The sequence below is a fragment of the Ictalurus furcatus genome, chromosome 3, assembly GCF_023375685.1.
Source record: "Ictalurus furcatus strain D&B chromosome 3, Billie_1.0, whole genome shotgun sequence".
In the NCBI taxonomy this organism is placed as follows: domain Eukaryota; kingdom Metazoa; phylum Chordata; class Actinopteri; order Siluriformes; family Ictaluridae; genus Ictalurus; species Ictalurus furcatus.
Window position 1 is genome coordinate 22,575,504 of NC_071257.1, and position 25,363 is coordinate 22,600,866.

General features: G+C 36.4%; 1 protein-coding gene across 1 annotated transcript; it reads left to right on the forward strand.

Moving 5' to 3' along the window:
* On the forward strand, positions 1–24,283 carry ret (ret proto-oncogene receptor tyrosine kinase). The gene is made up of 20 exons (XM_053621504.1): positions 1–290; positions 13,943–14,188; positions 15,228–15,530; positions 16,118–16,356; positions 16,583–16,766; positions 16,865–17,064; positions 17,292–17,574; positions 17,825–17,956; positions 18,090–18,200; positions 18,304–18,417; positions 18,622–18,878; positions 19,024–19,171; positions 20,041–20,148; positions 20,251–20,465; positions 20,906–21,028; positions 21,203–21,273; positions 21,363–21,500; positions 21,696–21,795; positions 22,390–22,537; positions 23,473–24,283. The coding sequence occupies exons 1-20, from the start codon at positions 224–226 to the stop codon at positions 23,628–23,630; spliced, it is 3,345 nt and encodes a 1,114-aa protein (XP_053477479.1). The 5' UTR covers positions 1–223; the 3' UTR covers positions 23,631–24,283.
* Positions 24,284–25,363: the final 1,080 nt, after the last annotated feature.

Sequence of the window (25,363 nt, forward strand, 5' to 3'; positions counted from 1 at the left end):
CGTGTCCCCACACACACTCACGCACGCGCGCGCGCGCACACACGCACACTCTCAGCAGCCCGTCAATGGGATACTCAGCATACGGACTTCTTTGGACTCCTGCATACAAAACGTTTTACCTTTGAATATTTTGGGTCTGTTTTTACCCCAAAACAAAAGCGCTTCACATTTGGTCGGGTTGATTTAGCGGGTTGTTGCGAAATTACCCTTATGACTGTGCGGCATGGGTAGGACGCGGGCTATTAAGCTGTGGAGGGACACCGTCCTGGTCCTCTTGCTCCTCTGGGAAGGTAAGTCTGAGCTCTAGGCTTAGTTTCCTTTGCAGACTGGGACTTCAACAATATTTTATTAAAACTAATAAATGATATGTTTGTATACTACTATTATGGCGCATTTGCACTTGTTCCATTTGAGGTTACACAAGTTCTCCTTAGGACATTATATGACTTTTCTATTATAAGGTTCTGTGTGGATGCAGATTGAATTGTAGATAGAGCCTTTTAATACCGAGGGCACAATTTTCCAATAATAGAATGGACGTGTTTATTGTCCATTTCTGGGTAATTGCCCTTGGCTTAATAGCTACACCAAACACACAGCCCACCTCCACCCACACACAAGAAGATATGATTCAATATTCAGAACATAAGAAAGAGACGTAAGAACATTAAGAAGCTTCACTCTGTTGTTATAAAGTGCAGTGAGTAATTAGGTAGAAATAAATATGTTGTTTAAAAATGAAATCCCCACAAAGCAACATTAAAATTAGGAATTCATCAATGCAACAGCTTGTGATACCTGTCTTTTTTTATTTTGTCAGTTTTTATACACTCTTAGAAAAATGATTCTTCAAAATGTTCTTTGTATAGGGCTCTCACTTTCCTTAAAAAGATTCTAGGAACTTTTTCCTGTCAGATTTTACATTGAATTGTTAACGGTTGCCCCAGAGAGACAACGGAAGTCCCCTTAAGGGTTGTAGCTTTTTACCTTTTTTTTCTAGGTCTTGGCAGTGTTGTGCTGGAATCACAAGGTGCATACCTCAATATAGAAATTTGTAGCCTAAAAAAAGACCATTGTAGCACACCAGGGGAGAAAATAGTCAAGAACCACACAAAACAGACATTTATGTTGCCTTTTTACAACTGGACATTGTATAGCCTGTAAGTTTGAATGTGCCCTAGAGCTTTTCTCTTATTTATTTTTGCTGTAAGTGAATGTGCCTCTTCCTTTTTGTACATTGAAAGCTGCATGTGGCTACAGAAATTGGGGCACATGCTTCACACAAGCCATATATACACTGTTATATTTCATAATCCCGTTTAAAACCCTCTGTCCAACTGCACTAACACTACCCTCTGAAAAAATGCCTATATTTAAATTCTAACTCATAGCTCAGAGGTTTGTACATGAAGTTGTGTGGATAGTTGCATTAACAGGGAATAATCACATTGGTGCAGTTTAAATGCAGGCAAAAGTAGTACATAGCAGAGGTTTTATTGCTATTTTGGTCATCCAGAAAGCATGTGGCTTTGTGTGTCTGCCTATGAGCACTGCATTTCTATATTCGTGTAAGCGATGGAGAGCAGAGGCTGGACTGTGAGACTCTGATCAGTAAATCAAGCTTTTAGCATCAAAAGAATCATACTAAAATCTCAATCATAATTAAATGAAAATAAGATTTATTCAAATATATGTATTAAATATTATTTGTTTTAATTTAGGAAGTTTAGTTTAACATGTGTAATCCACATGCAGATACAGAACATATCATTTCATTTTACGTTGTTGTATTTCAATGTCTTTGGTATACTTCCCAACTTGTCCCTAATGTGTTGACTTGCAGTGCACTATAAGTAAAAGTGCACTTGTGGCTGTTTGCTTGAAGAATTGAATTTACAAAATGATTCTAATATAAATCCCTTATGTTTTTGTTTGGTTGTTTATCCTAATGTTTATATATTCCAATGACAGTTTCATCTCAGCAGAATGTGAGATTTATTTGATCTTTTCATAATTCGTTTGGTGAATAATTTTTGTAAGAGGCTTACTTGAAAGGGAAAAAAAAAATCTAACTCTATGATTTATTACTGCTTATTGTGAAATATGCCTAATGCTCTATGAGATGAGGTTTGGAAAAACTGACTGATGAAAATGATTTTTGCCACATTGGGTTACCCCATTCAGTTGATTAAGTTCTGAAATGGCTGGGTAGGAATTACTGTACATTCTTTGTTGAACCTCTCATTTCAAGGATTTAATACATAAGGAGTAGTGCTTCTTTTTCCAACCTGTTTCAAATATGGTTTACCTTTTATATTCTTGAATATCTTTGTGATAAAATGAAAAACGTAATACAGTTTCATATTTTCCTATTTCAAGCACTGAATGTACAGTATGTGTGCACGAGATGCTGTCCTGTTGTGAGCTTTTTTTTTTTTTTTTTTTTGAGAAGTTTGTTTTGTGAAAAAGCCCATGTTGATAATGGTACAGTGCCCTGTTTCCTGCCAGTTAGGAAAACAAAGGCCGAGTGGCCGTCAGAGGGCAGGTGTGCAGCAGGTGGGCAGAACTCTCAACAAACATGGTGTGTTTGTCTTCTGAAGGGAAAATGCTGCCAGTAAAATAATAGAGCACACAGCTCTGATAACAGATGAGGCTTAAAGTCCTTCATTAAAGACACGAGATGGTTGGCAGCTCCTCCTACAAAATGGATCTCATTTTTTTTATGACAAGTCATCCAATGAAAAAGGATGGTGCAAAAGTAATGAGTTTTGACTACATTGGGAGTGAAGGAAATAATCTACTATCACTGTCTGATGTCTCAGCTCGGGATATCTCTTTGACATTTGCACTGTAGGTAGATTACTGGAATTATTATGTGCTTTGATTACTCATCCTTCCTTTTATAGAGCTATTTTATATTGATGTGATGTATTTGCATCATACAGTAGAAGCATAAGTCTTATGTTGGTAATGAGGCGGGGCTTAGCGTTTTGCTGTCTCCTTTCTGCTCAGTCGTTTTGATCCAGCTTTAGATTTATGTTCTCTCACAGAAAATGCATTGGGTGGGGCAGACTGGTCTCTACAACAATTCATATATTACTGTGCCCTGAGTCAGGACCTGAAAGAACTAACATTGTAGTCGAGCCGAGAAACACTGTTTACTGGAGGATGGAATTGATACCACGGTGTTATTTCACCATACTGTCATATCAGAATGAGCTCATGTTTAATATCATATACCACACATTAAATATTCAACAATATTTCTGCCTGAATATTGTTAAATATCATAGAAAACAACACTGTAACAAAGAGATATTGTTTTCCCTTTGTGACTTTTTTGTTTGTTCCCTGCTTTGATGAGAATGCATCGTTTTGTAACAGATGTTTCAAAGTGGGTTTTAAATTTATGATCATCACAAAACTATGCCGGATTAGTTTTTTTTATTTGAATGAATACATGCTCATTTGATGTAGGTGTGCATACTTTGTTAATAATGTAGTCAATTTCAGTTCAGTGCACATTATTATCACTTTATGATCTGGCTTTTCATCATTTATATACAAGTAATGATTATGTGAAGGAGAAATGCATGTTTTTCAGCATATGCTGCAATATAACACACCATCATATTAGGACCCCTATTTATAATATGCATTCTGCATCGTTTCAACACGTGTATGATTGTTCCATTTTCTCTATACAACTGTATACGGTACCAATAAAAATCTCACTATCTGGTGTCACCCAGAAGAGGATGGGTTCCCTTTGGAGAGTTTCTACTCAACTCAAGGTTTCTTCCTCATGTCATCTCAGAGAGTTTTTCCTTGCTTGCTCATTAGGGATTTAGATATAAATCTCAGTAAACACAGAGATATAATTATTAAGGTGGTAAATATTGTGCAAGTGCACTCAGACTAATTTATTTACAGTAAAACGCAACTTGATTGCATGTGTCATGTACACAGGTCATAATGTATCAGAGAAGGCTATTTTCTTTCACTTCTGTTGTCACTGCATCTGTTCATCCTTCTACATCACAGCAAAGGCTGACATACGGACATTTGTATGTCAGTATCCACATAATCCCAAATCCTTTTGTGTTTTGAGTGTGTGAAACATTGATTTGTGGATCCATGGTTCTGACCCTGTTACCCTATCTGTTGAACCGGGATGACTTCCGACCTTTTACACTCTCACCCAAGTGGTAATCTCTCAAGATCAGGCGACAGGAGTGGAAGTAGTGCTAGCTGAGCGTACGTCTTTCCATTTCTGCATTAGCACAATCATTTTCATCAGCAGCCACTGCTTTTGAGATAGAGCAGGCCAATAAATCTTATTTGATGCATGACACTATTTGATTTAGTCACTTATTACATTATATGATTTAGTTTAGCTTGTGTCTTGAGTTGCTTTCAGAGAGCTTGTAAATCTTGCTGATTTTCTTGCTATCGTCACCACTTTTTGTATGATTGCGCAAATACAAAGTTGATTAGACTGCATTTCAGAGAAGAGACTTCACTTTCATATGCACTTACACTAACATTGCCAACATTGTTTTTATCACTCAAAAGTTGAAATACACTTCCTTGAAACCATGTGTTCCATGATTGCGCTTACCTTAAAAGGTTTCTGTAATACAGAATATTTCATTATAATTTATGCAATATATATAACTCAGTAGCAAATTTATTTCAGTAAAACATTTTAATGAAATAACCACTCTAAAGGGTATTACACACTCTGTAGTTGTTGCTAGTTGCTGAAACTATTATTCATACTAAAGCTTGTTCCTGCTAATGCCTCAGTTTGAATATTTGACTAAGCCAGATTTATTTTGAAGAATCCACTATTTGCTGTGTTTGCTATTGATCTGATAGTCCTTATGCTTGTATTGTAATGTGGTTCTCTATAAAGAATTTAGATAGAACTTCTAGAATATGAAGCCTTGTGAATTTTTAGGGAAACAGTTAAAGGAGCTCAAATTTCTGACAAAAATGTATGAAGATTTTTCTTTTTAAAGAGTATATTGTATGATAAAAAAGGCAACACTGTTTTAGACAAATAAATTTTGACAAAGTAAAAGTTCATCTACAAACCCCTGAGCTATGAGATCAGCTTTTTATTTAACCAACATACTTTATAACTGATTATGTGCTAAGCTTCATACACACTATGGATTCTGAGCTCTGGCTGTATGCTTGGATTATTGTCTACTGTATGTCTATATGCCTGCCTCTGTTAGCGCTGCAGTTCGATTGAGACCATAGTTAGTAATATAATATAAAATCATATTAAGTTTTAGATGTGTGATAAATCAATGTACATTGTGATTATAAGGTAAACTTCATGGTTGCATTATAGTTTCCTTTAATTCCAAAACCATCACATCTAGACAAAAACCTATGGGTCCCAGAAATGATTGAAAGCACCTTAAATTGTGATGAATCTGTCATGTAGCATTGTGTCTGAGTGAACTTTGTGGTGCATGTGGTCTGTTGTACCTTTTGGAGCGCCATCCCTGATCTTTCTAGTTAAGGGTTACATTTCCATCCCATGCATCAGTGGAATCTAATTTGCTCTGGTGTAGGCACAAGGAGACATTGATTGAAATTATGTCCCAAGGGCATTTGGAGCTCTTGTTCTCTACACAAGTCTTTACACGTTATGTTCCAGTGGTTGGTGAAGCATATGAGTGATCATTTACAACAATGAACAACAATCGCACTGGCTTTGCTGATGGTATCTCTATCCAGCTACTTAAAAAGGACTAAGCATTGATTGTCCTTTTTAGAATGTTCACTAGACATGATTATTCAATCGGTCTATGATTTTTTTTTAAATACTGAAACAAAACAATCTTTCCACTCTTTCAAAATGCAAAAAATGTTGTCTATTTATGGACCATTCTCTCTCAGAGTTATTGACTCATGCAAATTTACCTAGTGGCCAATTTCATCCATGGAGTCATGAAATTAAAACGCAGCAGGTGCTCATGGTAAAATGCATGGGCATGCCACAGGTTGGTGCAGAGGGGGTAATTATCAGTGATCTAGCAGCGTCTGTCTTTTGGACAGTAATGGATTATCACTCGGATTTTTTGTGTCCTTGTTTCCCTTTTATCTTTGAGTCCACCTTAAATCAAATTTTTTAAACTCTAGATTAGATTTGCTGGTAATTGGCCTGATAATAATGACACTGAATAGAGCATGTTGTGTAAAGGTTTGTTATTTGTGAGTCCTAATGTCCTAGGCAATCCCAAGAGAGCTCACAAACCAAATTTAAATAGAGAGCCCAATCCAACAGCAGACTTTAAATTAGATTTTTCTAATGAGTGATGCCTGTTCCTGATACATTTTATTCCTTGCTTAACATGATGGTGATGGTGGTTCCATTGGTATTACATTAAAATGTCTTGTCTGTTTTTATTTAAAAAACCATGACTGTTTAATAATGTTATTAATGCAGTCCTTTGCTTGTAAAGGTTTCTAAAGCACTTGAAAAAGGTTAAGACTGACTCTCAGAGAAACCTTTCTGAAATTTTTGCATTGTAGAATCCTGCTTGTGATTTTAAAAAATATAACTTAGTAGTCATGTCAAAAACACACTGTGCTAGCTGTTTAATAAGAGTATATGGTATTAAGATTCACAAACAAGCGTTCAACTATTATGAATTTTTGGAAAAGGCATGCATGGAATATGGTGAAGGAAAATTGGAACATAATGATCAATAATAACAGCCCTTTATTGAATTGTAGCTTAATTGGCAGCCTTTTAGTTAATTAAATCGTTGCAGTGACAGGGTAATGACTTTTTGCTATATTATACGCATATTATACACAGTCATCATCATTCGCTTTAAGAGTATTTAGTAACACTGATGTGTTTGCATTTTTGAATTATGCTAGATTTGTAGAATGTAATTCAATTCTCAGATATGAAAGGAACATACAGTTTCTTATTTTATAGTTGTTTCCAGCTCCATAGTTTGTTAGCTGTGTGGCTGATAAGGTAATGTACATTTGGTTGAGAGGAAGGGTAGTTTTTTTCTATAGCTAATGATTGACCAGCTGTCAGGCTAACTACTTGACTTCCAGTAGGCCATTGTTTGGGGACATTGGCTGTGTATGTTGACCTTGAATGAAAGGGCATGGGCCATGTTTTCCCACAGATCAGTACTTTGTTTCATGACCTCTACTGACTATAGCAAATAACCAGTCCATTTATACTCAGCTGTTGTGTTTCAGTAAGGAACTAACATAGAGTTATGATTATGATTGCTACGTAAACATGTAGTAATTTTGAGTCATTTCAGCTGCAGCCATGTTGCTTTAACGGAACAACGGGTAATTGCAGTAAATGCTTCTCAGTACTTACACATAACATCACATGAATAGCACTCTTTGACTGGTAAGTGGATTATGGGATGGTAGATTGCCTGTTTGCCTGCTTCCGCTGTCTGTTGAGTTCAACAGAATGGCAAGTAAGAGCCCCTCTCTCTGTAACAGCTCATGATGTCATAGATGCTAAATCTCTGTGGTGGAACGTATTGAACTAATCAAGTTCGTGTCTTTGTCCTAACCAATCCAGAGGGCGTTCCTCATCATTCAGCTGACTCGCTGAGCAGCCAATACACCAGTCTCACTGTCCTTCATTGAGGCCGCACATCTAGGATGAGGTTTTAAGATTGCTGTTCTGGAACATGTATCAGTATGCAGTGGGCTTAATAGATTTTTTTCACATCCCTACCTAAGAATGTGGCCTCGTTCATAACAAAGAAAAAATGTTCACTTTCAAGCAGCAAAGTTTTTAACACCATAGACTGACGTATCAGTATTAGATATAGATAGAGTTACACTTTTGAATGTTCAAACAAATTATATAGATTATCTTTTTGATATTGTTTTTGTAACTATATGTGTGAGGGTGTGTACACATACTGGGTTTATAGTCAATTGGCATGGAAGCTGGAATCAGTACAATAGGCTGCACCATAGTGCTTTACGTTCATGATCCAGGCTGTGGCTATAAAAGGCCATGTCAGTGAATGCTTTGCATATTTATGAACAATTGGTAATACAAATGCACTTACAGTATATTTAAGCTTAATAATCTATTGACATGTCTGAATGTTCTTCTCTAAATGTAAATGAGGCTAGCAGGTTGCTCTTATTGTAATACTGAAAATATGTAATTTAACACCTGTAGAAACTACAGCAGACAAACTATAATTCTCTCACTTCACTATGTTGGTGCACTCTGTGCTGATTTTAATGTATAATTAATTAATTATGCTGATATGAAGTACTGCTTCATTCAGTCTGCTTTTGTCCTGGAAATAAACTGAATTTAGGAACCACCCCAGCAGCAAATGTAATAAAATATGACTCTCTATTATCAAGCTAAAGAAAAATAACTGAAGACAAGTTGAACAACAGGGAAAAAAACATGTATATTGACTCTTATATACTCTTATATATAACTCTTTCTGTATATTGATTTTTAATTCTTATATTGAACAATAATGATTATAATAATAGTGCTTATTTGATTATTAATTATAAAAAGCCACAGTATATTTACACAAAAAAAAGGCTATTAAAAAACCCCCACAAAAAACACAACAATGAAAAAGCAACTTAGTTAAAGCAAAAGATTTAAATGAAAAAAATAGAAATATGATGTTCTAATGCTGCTGTGAGTTATACTTGAAAGCCTATAATGGTAATAACACCACAACCGGACATTATAAAATGTTTAGCTACTATGACAGATACTGTTGTGACAGAGTCAGTCTGCTGAAACACATATCGAGCCAGAGTCATGAAGATACTCCCAAATGACAATGACAACCCCTGTTATTCTCTGTATCGTATTCATAAAAACTAGCCAGCTGTAACTAGCTAACTAACATTGTCTGAATGGCTTGAGACACCCATCTCAGCCATCTCTGCCAAGCAAGACTTAATAGCACATTTGTTCTTAGTTCTCCACTCTGTGTTATTAACTAGCTAGTTAATCTTAGCCAGCTAGTTGATTACTGCAATCTGTAAAAATCATTTACTGTTTACTATATTGACCATTTCGATTTTCTTCTTTTTTTTTTAAACAAAATAAGGACTTTTGATAACCTAGCTAGATGATGTTCTCCAACACTTTCTGATGCTTCCTACTGTTTTGAACTTGCTGTAGGTATAGCACAGCCTTCCAGGTAATTGCTCAGAGTAACTACCCAGGAAAGCACAAATAAGTTGGCACAACATGCATAATTTATGTCTCAGTGACTTCACAATTATCTTGTTTGCCATTTGGAAAGATGTATGTACACAGTGTTTATTTATTTATTTTTAAATCTGCACTTTTTCAGCCATGTCTTAATGTAATTTGTGATTTAAACTAATTAGTGTTGCAAGACAACAACACCCGTCTTGAGGATGAGTATTTAATCTCCACACTCTCACCATTTAATTATCAGATCCAGCTCAGGTTCCCTTTACCATGATTAATCAACAAAATTTACTTCTTTGAGCTATAGTTCAGCTAGTGAAGCACACATGACTACAATCAGCAACTGTCAACAATAAGCAACAATCAGTAATAAATATTCTAAAACTTGTCAAAAGCTATAAAAGAAGAATATTAAGAATGTAAAGTGATCCAAAACAATGCTATGTTGATATCTTCCCAGTTAGCAAATAATCTGCAAGCAACATTACATCGTTGCTATCTGGGACACTGGCAGCTCTCAGATTGATTTCCTACTTTCATAGCTAACATCAGGCTAAATATGACATCTATCTTATTATGACAGTCAGATTGATGCGCACACTATAGTTTTATTTTTCTATCAGTAGCGACTATGAGTGCAGTAGATAATTACATCCACAGAGTCTTAGTGTGAATACTTGAAATTGCATTAAATGCAATTACCACTTACAACCAGCAAATTACTCATAGTGCAAAAGGGCGCAGCACAACTCATGTTGCAAAATGTTCTTCCGCTAGTTGTTTGTAATAACATACAGTGCTGTGAAAAAGTGGTTGATTTCTTCTGTTTTTGTGTATATCTCATACTAAATCGTTTTAGATCTTCAAACAAGTTACAATATAAAACAAAGGCAACCTGAGTAAACACATAATACAATTATTTTTTGATTGTTTTTATTGAAGCAAAAAAAAAAAAGATATCCAACACCTATCACCAATATGAAAAACTAATTGCCCCCTTAAACTTAAAATCTGGTTGTGCCACCTTTAACAGCAATAACTACAACCAAACGCTTCTGATAACTGGAGTTATCAGAGTCTCTCACTTATTTCTAGGACTATGATTTACTCATATGCTTTGGATTACTGTCTTGCTGCATAATCCAGTTGCGCTTGAGTTTCGGCTTACAGACTGAAGACCAGACATTCTCCCTGAAGCAGCAAAGCATCCCCACACCATCACACTTCCACCACCATACTTGACCATGAGTATAATGTTCTTTTTGTGGAATTCTGTGTTTGGTTTACGGCAGATGTAATGGGACCCCTGTCTTCCAAACAGTTACACTGTTTGGAACTGTTACACTGTTCTGTTCATCAGTCCACAGAACATTCAAAAAGGTTTGAGGATCATCAAGGGTTTTTTTTGGCAAAATTCAGACGAGCCTTAATGTTCTTATGGGTTTTCAGTGGTTTTCACCTCAACACATTTCCATGCATGCCATTTTTGCCCAGTGTCTTTCTGATAGTGGATTCATGAACAGTGACCTTTATTGATGCAAGAGAGGCCTTTAGGTCCTTTGATGTTGTCCTTGGCTCTTTAGGCCTTTGACGTTTTAACCAACATCATGCTGTTGAAAAAGTTCTATTTAAGTGTTAACTTGATAGAACAGGATTTGTAGTATTCAGGCCTGGTTGCATCTAGTCCAGCTGAACCCCATTATGGAAGCAGTTTCATAGATTTAGGGAATTAGTAACTACAGGGGCAAATACATTTTCACACAGGCCCAGTTGGTATTAGATAACTTTTTTGCTTTATTTTGTGTTTACTCAGGTGGCCTTTGTTTTAATTTCTGAAACAATCTAATATGAGATATACACAAAAACAGAAGAAGAAATCAGGATGGGGCAAATATTTTTTCACAGTTTCTTTAAACAACAGGCTTTTTTCATGCACTGAATTAACTTTTTCTGTCCCTTGCATCCATCATTGGATGTATGTTTGTATGAGCTTTAGGGCACACTGGATACATTATATCAGATTCCCAGAATATTTTTCCCTAGGTTTTTTTTGTGCTCATGTTTTTTTCTGAATTTACAAAGCTGCACAGATTTCAAACTTCATTTGGAAAAAGGAAATGCCTCTTTCTGGTGATCACCTTGAAGCCCTGAAGAAAACTTCACTTTTTCATTTCTGAATCATTTAGTACTGTCTGAATAATAGAGTGAACCTCTCTAAATTCAAGTGCCAGTCAAAATTCAGGATCTTTAGTCTGATTTATTGGCAAATCCCCAATCTTTCTTTTTGAAATGTTTATCCCTTTGAAAACATTATACATTGCTTTGGTGAAACATAATAGGATATTGATATCTCACTGTCCTCTTATGTGACAAAAATAACTGAACAGGTGGATGAGCTAAACAATTGAATGTAGTGAAGCAAGTACCTTGAGCAATGATACAAAGCTTGCAAAGTAACTGCATTCCTTTTGAATGCAAAATAACTGCATTCCTTTTGAATGCAAAGTAACTGCATTCCTTGTTTGTCTGTGTCTAAGCAAGGCTTTTAATAAAAGAGGTTGGAGTGTGCCTGGGAGTATCTCCATTCTTCAGGAAGGTATGCCTTGTATCCATCAATCCGACCTCCTGTCATCCCAGCACAGTTAAATCAAATCAGTGTCTGAAACCAGAGCCAAGGCCTAAACTACAACAACAGAAATAGAAAATCTAGTTTCTATGTCTGCTAATGATATTACTACGTCTCTAAGTGGCTGCCCACAGCCTTCGGACAGGAACACAAGAGGGATATAATTACAGGCCGAACACTCGCCTCTCCAATTTCCTGTAAAGCGCATGGGGCTGTTATGGTGTTTTATAGATTTCCCATCCCCCCAGTACGCACAGTCCCACTGTAGGTAATAATTCATTTCTTCACAGTATTATGTTATCCACCATAATTAAACTTCCCAAGGTGAGTACAAGGAGAAACGGAAACCACATCATATTGACATGTGAGAAATTCATTAAGAGGCTTGTCAGTGACATATGAGACACTGCTTCACTTGTCATTCACTAAAGCACTTGAAATCAGGATGTGTTTCTTGATTTCACTGAGTAACTTGCTTGTTTTTATGAATGATTCAGCTGTTAAAAAAAAAAACACACGACAGGATACATGTAGTATACACATAGATAATTGTCTATGGAGGTTGGAAGCTGACAAAGTATATGAATATAAATTCTTATATTATCTATATATTATTTCTGTGGTGCATTTAATACATTTTCATATTATATATATATATATATATATATATATATATATATATATATATATAAATATGAAATACTGTGCTAAAATCTTAGGCACATGCAAAGAAATGCTGTAGAGCAAAGATGCCTTCAAAAAATAATGAAATTAAATGTTCCTCCAAAAAAAAAAAATACTATAAAGAGCAGTAAACAGTAATAAATGGAGTGAAGGCAATATTTGGTGTGACAACCCTTTGCTTTTTAAAAAAGTAGTCTCTGATAGAAGTAGTGCAGTTTTATAAGGAAATGAGCTGTTAGTTTTATTGAACATCTTGCAGAACCAGACACGGTTCTTCTGGAGACTTTGACTGTCGCACTTGCTTCTTATTTTTGCAGCAAAATCCAGCAGCCATCATTATTATGTTTTTTTTTTGTCAGAAAAGTCTCTCTTACCACTTAATATGCTGATTTCTTTACTGACATACAAACATTTTTCTGATTTTGTGCTGGAGAGCTAAAATAAATATATAAGTTGAGTGTAGTGATGTTAAACAATTGGAATTCCAGATGCTTCACCTTTGGCCAAATTTACATAAAATGTGTATTTTTGACATTTGAATTTTTGAGATGTTTATTTAGGTAGTGATATTTTTATATAATCCAAATATAAATAATTCATATTCAGATACTTTTGTCCACTTCCAACCTCCATAATTATCTATGTTTGAGAGAAACATAAAATAGATCAAATGTTGAAAAAGCTTAACTAGAATCATGGGGGGGAAATATACTGCATGTAGATTCAGTGTGATATCAATTAATCCAGTTTTTATTTGTTTATGATTTTAAATACATTAGATGATTTCTCTTACAGATTAGGCCATTTGTCATCAAGTCCAACAAACTGCCAGCCTAAATCTTATTCATGTTAAGTTAAGAAATGTATACAGTATGTTTACCTGAATCTCAAACTCAGTATAATAGAAGGGAATATTATTTACATCAAATCAATGTGATGTCTGGGTGGCTCATATCTGTTTTTTTCCTGTCTGGTCCAGAATGATACTTCAGAGGTCCTCATGTCACTCATCTAGTTAATAATTGCTGTAAATGTGAGCCATAGTGCTGCTGTTCCATCAGGCAATGAGTCTTAGTCCTGAGACTGCATTTGACTGTATTTTTAATGAAAAATAACAATATTTCTTTGCAACACATGCAACTGTGAAATAGATAGACACTGATCTATCTAAACATTCTTCCCTCTTCTTGGTTGGCCGTAGAGTATACCAATGAGAAGATAAACTACCAACTGCATAAAATAATGTTCATAGTAATAAACAAAAGAAATCCTTGTTTTGTCTGCCTTACTTTTATTAATAGCAAAATATGAAAAGCCCTGTTGGCCACTGAAGGCAACAATATTGTCATCCTGGGTCTGGCAACAGTTTCATCTCTCTTTATGGCTCCATTTATTTGTCACAGGCTCCTGGGGACTGTACTTTCCTCAGACCACATACTCCGAGAGCATCTATGTTGGCCAGGCAGCAGGTACACCAGTGCTGCAGGTGCACGCCATGCAGGAGAGAGCTTCAGAGCAGCCATACTTCTGCCTGTACAGGATGCCGGTCCTGAAACCTGCTGCTTACGCATCATGGTTCCATATCGACGCTGTCACGGGAGTGATCTACATGAACAAAACTCTGGATTGGACTGACTTTGAGTCAATATGTGAGTTTAAACAAGTCTGCTTTTCCTTTTAGGGAACTTTAAAGCTGCAGTATCAAACTTTTTTTGGTTAAAATGAACAAAAATCAATTATTGAGCAAGTAAATAAAAAAAAGAATGTTCAAAACTGTCTCCTTACCTTATCCCTATTCACAAAATTTAGCTTAAAATAATGATTTATAATTTGAGCTGTCAGGCCCGATTTCGTGGGAAACATCAATTTGACATCATTCGACTTTGCGTGGTTACGTCACGTCTGTAAACAGAAGGAAGAAGAGCTGGTGGGGCTGAGGACTGTGGAGTGTTTTTAGCTTTTCTTACAACAGTTGCTTAGAATTTAAACTTGTCAACTAGATGGCTGCTTTAATCTGGATAGTTCTAAACGCAATCATCGTTGACATCTGGGAACGAGATCTGTAGAGATTGAAGACTGACGCAGACATGGCTTTTTTCTGCTGAACAGGTAAGACATTTTAGTGGATCAATATGTAGTTGGCTAACAAATAGCACGCTTCATTCAACTAGATATCAAGTTTCCTATGGGTTCTTTGTTTGTTTGTTTTGCTATGGTCAGTCTGGTGAATTGCACTTATTTTCTGCTAGCTGTGAGAGAGAGCAACTCACCTCTACTCCAAGAAAACCATATCCGTTGCCACCTCCCTTGTCAAGTACTGGAGCTAATATACACCTCATACGACTACCTTAACCCATCAGATTCATCCATGCAAAGGAGCAGTGCCAAAGCACAACCCACTTAAAAAAAAAAAAAAATTTAACTCCACAATTACTTGCAATTTTATGTTTCAAACAGAGATGTCGATAGAGAGGCAAAAGTTCAGTACTGCAGCTTTAAAGTTAGAATTTAAAGAAGCCTACTTTGCTTGCTTCAGAACAGAATAATAATCAGTAGTATACTTTTGAATATATTATGTTTTAATGTTTGCTTTAATACACAGTTAAGGTTACACTGGCTCTATAGCATCAGAGAAGCTGGTAAGAGACTCAGAAACCTTTTATGACTATATGACTGTATATCTTCTAGATAGCAGCAGGCCTGTGCAAAAAGGCAAAGAGACAATGAAATTGACCCTGAAAGTGTCAGTGGACGTCATGTCTCCAAAAAAGCTTTGCTCTCAGATCACTAATGTGGATGTCAGTTTTACATTCATCAATGCCACAGCGCCCACCTGTGGCAAGATGACGCTAGAGAAACTGTGCTTCCCTGATGAAGTCATAAAACCCCATATCAAGGAGAACCGCATGCCTGGAACTATGCGCCAGCTTCGTCGCTTTACCCATGCTGACCTGTGCTCCAACTATACCATCAGCTACAGGGTGGAAGCAGGTACCATCAAAAATAAAGTCTGATCTTTATGGACCATAGACATTATCACACATTATACTAACCTGGAGTTTTAGGGTCATGTTAAATTTGAAAGCATTAATCGTCATTATTTGAGTATGACTGATATCAAACAGAAAAACTTCATATTTATACTCAATATTCATTCATATTGACTATCTGAGCTCTGACCAAAAAGGTATCAAGAATGATTTATTGTTGCTCATAACAGCTCTTTCATTATGAAAGAATATACTCAAATTTATTGTTTGTACACATCCATATCCATCTACAAATATGCAATAGGAATAAATAGGAAAGATTACTTGTGATAAGGAGAAAATACAGAAATAGCTCAGAATACAAAAATGAATGAAGCTCGTTTTTTTTTATTATTGCAACATGAAGGTCAAACCGGAAAAATACACATATAGTATAATGGTAAAAAAAAAATGTGTGATGTTACATAGTGACGAGAAGTAAATCCATACTACAATCTGTGATTTGGAAAAAGATTTTTCTTCTACAGTCTACAGACTTGGTCAATTGTGTCATTATTATGATGATTTTCATTTTGTTGTTGTGTGCAGAGTCTCCAGTGCCATTTGTAGTCAATGACACTACTTCTGAGCTGGTAGTCACAGCACCTGTAGACCGTGAGGAGAAGGAGGTCTATCATCTCATGATAGTATGTTTGGTCCGGACAGAAGAGACATTGGACACTCTTACTAATTCCCTGCATATCACTATATATGATGAGGATGACAGTCCCCCCTACGTGAATGGCACGGACACTGAGGACGTGCTTATAGAATTTAGCCGCAGCAAGGTGAGCACTACACCGAAGTCGTTTTGAATTTTACACTTTGCAGCCATTTTTGAGTTGCAGAATATATAAAATACAAATAATGCAAACAGCTTAAGTGTAATCTAGAATATATACCATGCACTTTTATGATATAAATCACATTTTCTTTCATTGTCATGAACGTTTAGACTTCCAATACCTCTACTTCTTTAATCAAGGTCTAATAAGTCTTGCTCTACCTTTGCAGGACACTACATTTGGCAACCTGTTTGTTTACGACAGAGACACAACTACCTATCAGAGCCAGGATAATTATGTATCGACGCTAATGACTAATGACTCCTGGATTAAAGACACATTTACCATTGAACAGAAATTCAGTGAGGAAAAGTCCATCTTCGGCAATGTGCGAGGGACAGTCTATAAGTACAGTAAGGATGCTGAAGCACTGTGTCTGGTTTAATCTGATTAGTCACTTTGACTTCCTCACATGAAATTGAATTGTTTTGTCTCTTTTGTCCTTGTGCAGAGTTGCGTCTCAACAGGAACATTTCAGTGGATGAGAAGCGCTCGTTTCAGTTGGATTATCTAATAAGCGACACTATGTTTCGTGGCCCTGAGGGAACTGTGATGCTGCATTTCAATGTTACCATTTTGCCAGTTCCTATTAGCTTCAGTAACATCACCTACTTCTTTGTGCTCTCTCGGAAATCCATGACCTACTCCCAGGTGGTTGGATAAAGTTGCTGCTGGTTTTTGGTTCTTATTTGCATCCTTTAATTCAGGATGATTTGACTACTAAGCAGTACATGTGCTGTTTGAATGTCGTACTGTTTACTCTACCATTAATGAAGAAATGTTTACAATGTAAATTACTTACCCTTTAATCTAGTTGAGGCATACATGAAAACATGGCTGGTTAAATGACAGTGTCCCCTCTGGATGATTCTTTTTAGATTGGTAAAGTATGCGTGGACAACTGCCTGAAGTTCAAGGGTATTGAAATTGCATACCATTTAGAGTTGGGTGACAGGAACATCTCGGCTAATGTTCAGTCCTGCTACACGGCAGTTGATGTGGCCCGGAATCTGGAGGACATGTCTGGTGTTCTCTATGTAAACGACACAGAGCCGCTGCTCAGGCCTGAATGTCAAGAGCTGCAGTATGCGCTTGTTGCTCATGAACAGCATAAGCAGCTTCAGGCGAAAGCAAGAGTCATCATAATTTTTGAAGGCGAAGGTAAGCATTGTTCTCTTTGCCTGAAAGAGAGTATAGATTATTGCTCAGTGGTTTGATTATGATTGCTTACTTTAGTATGTAATCAAAGTAGGTTAATCAATACAACTATTTAGTTTCAGGCTCTTTTATAGTGTGGCTGCTGTAGACTTGAACACAAGAGAAGTAGGCAGGATACTTGTTGTGAATTTTGTGTTGGTGGAGTGAAATGTCACTGGGCTTGGCTCACTATGTGTGTATGGCTGTATTGTAGTGGATCCTTTAAGGACAGAGGGACAGCGTTCTCTGGCCTGTGCAGAGAAGAGACAGCGTGGGGAGTGTGAGACATTCAGAGGCCTGGGAACTCCCACTGGAAGATGTCAGTGGAGACAAGGCACAGGAAAAGGTGATAGGTCTTACTATCCATCTTCATAATTCACTGCACCACTGTGTGCTACAGTGTCTTGTTGTTTTGGATTTGTTTTTGTAGACTGCATTATACCACACTATGCTAATTTTACATATTCATTCTTTTACAGTGATATCAAAAAATTACTCCACTTGTTCTCCAGACCTGCGTACATGTCCAGATGGCTACTGTGATGTGATTGAAAGCAAAAATATATCCATATGTCCTCAGGATTGCACCCGTGAGCAAATTTCCAGTTGTCTTGCATTGTATGCTTTCTGAGTTATCGATTACTTCTGTTGTTGCTAGGTACACACACTTAGTGCTTTTGTTGTCTTGTTTAGGTGAGCCAATTATTGGAGGCCATGAGAGAGGCCTGATGCTTGGCATTAAGGCAGGACATGGAACCTGCTATTGCTATTCGGAGAAGTGCTTTTGTGAGCAAGATTATTTGCAAGGTGAGCTCATTTGTCCTTGTGTTCAGACTTTGCATTATCAATCATGTGGATGGTGTTGGAAGATTTAATTGGATCTGATTTTAAACCACCTTTTAGCCCTTAAATTCTCAGCATTGTGATTATTCTGGATTTCTCTTTGTCCAAACTGATGCACAAGCTGTCCTATTAACATTTATTGCGTTGTTTTTTTTATCCCTCGTGCAGAAAATATATGTGATGATATGTGTAAGACTGTCATAGCCACTGCAGTCCTTCTTTCCTTCATCGTCTCCATCCTCCTTTCTTCCTACTTCATCCATCGTTATCACAAGAGCACTCCCAAACCACCTATCGCTTCAGCTGAGATGACTTTCCGCAGGCCTGCCCAGTCCTATCCTATCAGCTACTCTGCCAACAATGTTCGACGAGGATCTCTGGACTCCATGGAAAACCAGGTGGCCATTGACACCTTCAAGATACCTGTAAGAGCTTTTGCAATATTCTTCCATGTTTTATTATTGAAATGTATTTATTATTGGTCAGTCTAGTGTTCGAAAGGCTATCAAAGTGTTAGAGCAAACGCAATCATTCTTACAGGCCTAGATATTGTTTTGACTTTATTAACAGGAGGATCCAAAGTGGGAATTTCCACGAAAGAACCTAGTCCTGGGTAAAACTCTCGGAGAGGGAGAGTTTGGGAAAGTCGTAAAAGCAACAGCATTCCGGCTTAAAGGAAAGGCAGGATACACTACAGTAGCTGTAAAAATGTTGAAAGGTAAGACAAAGAATCAAGTATGTCTTATGACCAAAGGCTAAAATGTATTAGTTATTAGTATTCATCACCTGGATGTGTCACGCACTGACACTGAAGAACGTCAGGGCCACAAAATCTGAGTGTGAAAAAGATGGGCATAAAAATAAATAGAGTATGTCTATAAAATAGCAATGGCCACACACCCTTAAACATCAAAGAAGTGCACATGCCTTACATAATTGGCACTTCCTTGTTTAATAACATTAGTTAAGATATACATCCACCTCCTTACAGTGCTAATGTTGCCAGCTAAGTAGTGATCATAAGTACTGTTACTTCTCCAGGAACTATTTGACATTGGTGGCAAGACCAAACTTCTTAAGAAGTTAGGTCATTTTAAGCTATATTATGTTATTAAAACAAAGCACTAACAAGGTAGCTAACTTTAGGCCATTATACAGCAATATTGTATAGCAGCTAATTGATAGCTAGCTAACCAACCTTAGGCTAACTTATATTGTGTGTACCAGTAGCAAACATTAGGTTCATTATTATATATTTTATAATGTATAATAATTATATATAAATATAAATAATTATATATTATAAATATATTAAGTATATTTTATAGTTAAAACCAGTAGCTAGTAGGATCTTTTAAAGTATAAGCAAGAGAGATAGCTATTATATTACAGAAGTATAAGTATAAGTAGCCTCACACACCCAAATGGCTAACTACATAGTGAGAATTGGCAATGATGAATGTGTGTGCAAATATATTTCACCTATGTGTAACTAACCTCTGTATAATAAATGACACAAATAGTACAAATGAAAATGTAATTGCAGGAATATGTTGTTATACATGTGTATCTTTCTATTTGATACAGAAAACGCCTCTCATGGTGAACTTCGTGACCTTTTGTCCGAATTCACGTTGCTTAAGCAGGTCAACCATCCACATGTAATAAAAATGTACGGAGCGTGTAGCCAGGATGGTAAGAAACATATTTTCTCGTTTCCTCAAAGAATTAAATGGCCATTTGTTACAGTTCTTTAATGTTTGTTCTGCTCTCATTATCTGTCTATTGTCTGTACAGGTCCCCTGTATCTGATTGTTGAATATGCCAAGTATGGATCACTGCGAAACTTCCTGAGAGAGAGCCGGAAAGTGGGGCCCAGCTATATGGGTGGCGATGCAAACCGAAACTCCAGCTACCTCGAAAATCCAGATGAAAGAGCTCTGACCATGGGAGACCTCATCTCGTTCGCCTGGCAGATCTCCAGAGGAATGCAATACCTGGCTGAAATGAAGGTATACCTGTACTTACTTGATAATTTAAACCGATTATATATATATATATATATATATATATATATATATATATATACATACACTGTAGCAGGAAGTGTTGGTGTCTCACAGCTCCTGGGTCTGGGGTTTGAACCTCAGCTACGGGTACTCACTACGTGGAGCTTCATGTAGATTCCCTTTGGCCATTAGGGTTTCCTCCCAATCCTTAAATCATGGCCTGCAGGGTGAACTGCTACTCTAAAAGTGTGAGGGTGTGTGTATCATGCCCTGCAATACATTGTCAGTTCCAGCTAGTGTTTTACACCAGGGTTTCCCTGAATTGGACAAGAAGTTGTAGAGAACAATGGAAGAATGTATTTTATGTTATGGTTTTGAATATTGAATATTTAAAGAGTATTCATGTTTACATTCAGTTAATGTCATATTTTTGTTATTTGTAGCTTGTGCATAGAGATCTTGCGGCAAGGAATGTACTCGTAGCAGAGGGCAGGAAGATGAAGATATCAGACTTTGGTTTGTCTCGGGATGTCTATGAGGAAGATTCTTATGTGAAGAGGAGCAAGGTAATGCGCTAAATGTGTGTGTTATATGTGTATGTGTATGTTTTTGGCTGTTTTTTAATAAACTTAATTACAACCATACACGCTCATACTCATACACAGACACATGTATAGCATGTTAATGAAGGTGTGTAGTACAATAATATTTGTTCCACATATTGTATTCTGACTTTTTAGGGTCGTATTCCTGTCAAATGGATGGCTATTGAGTCCTTGTTTGACCATATATATACCACACAAAGCGATGTGTAAGTACACTGTATTATATGACAAAAACAGTTCCAAGTGACTAGTTCTGTGCTGACAGTGTTCTAAAGGTTCTTTCTTTCATTTTAAGCTGGTCTTTCGGTGTGCTGTTATGGGAAATTGTGACCCTGGGTGGGAACCCGTACCCAGGCATTGCACCTGAGCGGCTCTTTAACCTTCTTAAGACTGGCTACAGGATGGAAAAACCTGAGAACTGCACTGAAGAAATGTGTGTTTATTTGCACTGCATGATTAATTATTTTCAATATAATTATCTAAATGATATCCACAGAATGGCATGCATGTTATAACATACAAAACCAAGATACCTTGTTCTCTGCACCATTAAATCGCTACTACAGAGTACAAAAATGGTTATGAGACAGTAAAATGTGTGGCTGATGAATTGTCTTTCATGAAACAGGTATAGTCTGATGCTTCGCTGCTGGAAGCAAGAACCAGATAAGAGACCGACCTTCAGTGAGATCAGCAAAGAGCTGGAGAAGATGATGGTGAAAAGCAGAGTAAGAATGACCACAAATGACTATAGATGCATAGACATACGCATGCAAAAATGAAAGCAGACCTGGGCCTTAATTTTACCAGCCCAACCCAAGGCACTTGTACTTCCTTACTGCTGACTCAAGTCAACTCAAGTTGAGGGGTGGGTGAGCAAATGGCCTTAGGAAATGTGTTCCACCTTGCTTGCATTTCACTACAAGATTTATTATACTGTCAAATTTGTTGCTCGTTCAGCTATAAAAGTTTAAACAGTTCATTTTTAAAGTGCTTACTATTGATTAACATCTGCTAAAACCAAGAGCCTTAACTGGTTTATGTTTTATTATAATGGTAAGATTGCTCAAGGTAAGTGTCTTATCCCTGTCCTTTCAGGGGCAGGTTAATATGTTTGTAGCTATTTTTGCTCTTAAATAATGCAAAGTATTAAAAATGAACATTCTGTTTGCTTTTAAGATATCATATTAGCTTTTTAATATACATCACAGTTCTTCAAATATTATTCATGCTTTCCTAAGCTCACCATTATCAATAATGAAACTATTCAGCACTGTCTAGAATTTCTTTCTAGTCGTAATTGTCCTTTACTTTCTTGAAAGGACTATCTGGATCTGGCAGCTTCTACTCCTGCAGACGCCCTGCTATATGACGATACTCTGTCCGAAGAGGACACTCCTCTAGTGGACTGTAATAACACCCCTCTCCCTCGAACCCTCCCTTCCACTTGGATTGAAAACAAGCTCTATGGTAGAATTTCCCATGCATTCACTCGATTCTAAAACAACAAATAAAATCTGTTTGTCTTTGAATGGCTTCCATAGGGAGGATGTGCTGTGACTGTGCTAATGGCATGAAAGTGAGAGATGTCTGAAAATTACTTGAGACTTTAAAATGCATTAGTATGTGGTGTAAATGATCAGATTTCTGATTTTGGACCTGCTTCCGATGTACACGAACACATTCACAGGTTCACATTAGTTGAAATTTAAATATGATGCACATTTTGTCTAATTTCATATGTTTCAGATGCTTATTTTGTATTAGCTGAATCGTTTTCAACTTTGTGATTTATAGTTTTATTTGGATTTACATTTGAAACAGGTCCCATCGAAATAAATCTGTTTGGTATGAATCACATACTGACATTCTCTGTAATATCTTTTACATATTACAGAAGTTCAGTGTTTATTGTAGGCTCAAAATGCTGAATGGAGAAGCAGTAAGGCTTTTTAATTAAACTCTTCCATTGTGATTGAATAAGCAAGGCTTTAGACATTAGTCATTTAGAGTATTTAGCAATAAACGTACTTTCTATGCAGCCATCCTAATGCCCCGATAATCAGGAAATACGAAAAAAAAAAAAGTTGCATACTAGTAAAGCTGCATTGCTTCATATCCTATTTTATAAAGAAATACCAATAAAGGTTACATAAGGACACAACATGGATAACAAGACATCACAGTAGGTTACTGCATGAATGTAAAAACACTCCATGTAAATACTGGGACCAGAGACATCTCTCATGCACTCTTAAATGCTCTCTTAATCTCAAATATTTCTTAAATATGAATATTTATGTTGAAAATAAACATCAAAACAGAGTTTCGTTTGAGAGCCTTACTGTCTGCCCTCTAATCTTTTTTTCTTCAGTGCAGAAACAGTGATATGTTTTCATTTTTAGGCATGTCATACCCGAACTGGCCTGAGAAGAGCCCGGTACTACTCAACAGACTTGATGCAACTAATCCAGAATTTACAAGATATGCCAATGATAGTGTTTATGCAAACTGGATGGCTTTGCCTTCTCCTGCAAAAGTTATGGACAAGCTTGATAGTTAAAAACCAATGGTGGAGTTGTGTAGATGTATATTAAACTGTATATAAGTTATATGATGCTAAAGTTAGTTCCCTTTTATTTCTGTCGCTTTAGCATTCTGTATAAAGAGACATCTGACTACAAATTGGCTGGAATTACTCACACTGTTATGTGCAGTGTTTAGGTATCTTCAAGTACAGGTCCTGTTGCCAATGCTATATCACTGCATGACCGTGTACACAGTTTAATGTGCATATTCGGTGTCTTTCAAGTGCCTGTGTCGCTTCTAATATAGCCTCAAGTTAGAACTATAACTCAGATAAAATCTCAGCCCAGAAATGAAAAGGGAACTTCTTTTCCATCACCTGCTGTAGATTTCTTTTGTGTGTTAAACAATTGTACAAAGAATGGATACAAAGGCCATATAGAGAAATACAAATGTTTCTTGTGCCCATTTGCCAAAAGAATAATACCACTGAAATTTGTCACCAAAATTATCAAATATTCTTGTGATACCTCTGGAATTTAAACAGTGTGTATATACTGATTTAGTGTCTCATGGCCAGTTATTTTTGATTTCTTGTGAAGACATTCTTTGTGCAACCATTCTAATGCAAATGAGTGTGACTCCTTGTTATATTATCATAACATTATTAATTTGAAATCAATAAAACTGGTAGACATTGCCTGGCTCTTTGCATATTTTATATTATGGCAATGATTTTGTATAGGGGGCTACATACTATATATTGTATATGAATAAAATAAGAAGAAATACCTCTTTCTAACACAATGCATGGGAAGTCGAAGCTTCACATGCACACTGCTACCCTGAAGCCATATTCACTTTGTGAATTACAGTAAACAATGACACTACACTACAGTAAAAAAAAATGAAAGACTTCTTTCACATTTAACTTAAAAAATAATAATATTAAGCAAGAACATCCCTCACCACATCAAGCACATTGACCCTAATGCTACTGAATTAGAAATATGTCTAAGCTTCAGAAATGCCTACCAATTCTTTCTGATTGAGCAGCTGCTGCCTCTTGAATGGATGATAACATGCATAGAAAGAATATACTGAATTATTTGCATACACAGTATAATAGTTTTGTACTGTTTGTACAGATTAGTTTTGTAAACCCATATGCACCCATGTGCCACAAAAGAAAAATCAAACAACATGTTTATATCATAGTCAGTAATTTTGCAGAAAAGTAACTGAAGCTAGTCATTTTGGAACTTTTAACAAAAACACATAATTTTGGGTGATCTACATCTCTCTCTCTCTCAAGATTCAAGTACCTTTATTGGAATGGTTATATATAAATATATATATATATAAATATATATATATATATATATATATATATATATATATATATATATATATATATATATATATATATATATATTCGATCAAATAATTGCAATAAAAAGGGGGGGAAAAAAACACTTAACAACCCTGGAAGCCAGGTTTGAGCTTGCTGAGGTTTCTTCTAGCAGGTGTGGGAGTTCGTTTTTTTTGGCATCTGATTAATGCCTTTTTTAGTGGGTTGTCATGTGGGGGAAATGTTTCCCTAATTTGTGTATAATTAGGGCATGTTGTTAAAAAGCGCAGTTCTGTTTCCACTTCATTTTGTGTGCAGTGGGGGCACAGCTTGTCTTCTGTTGGAAGTCAGGTCTGTCTGTGTCTGCCTGCCTGTACATGGTCAGGGCTTTTCTCAGTTTAGGGTCAGTCACTGTGCTC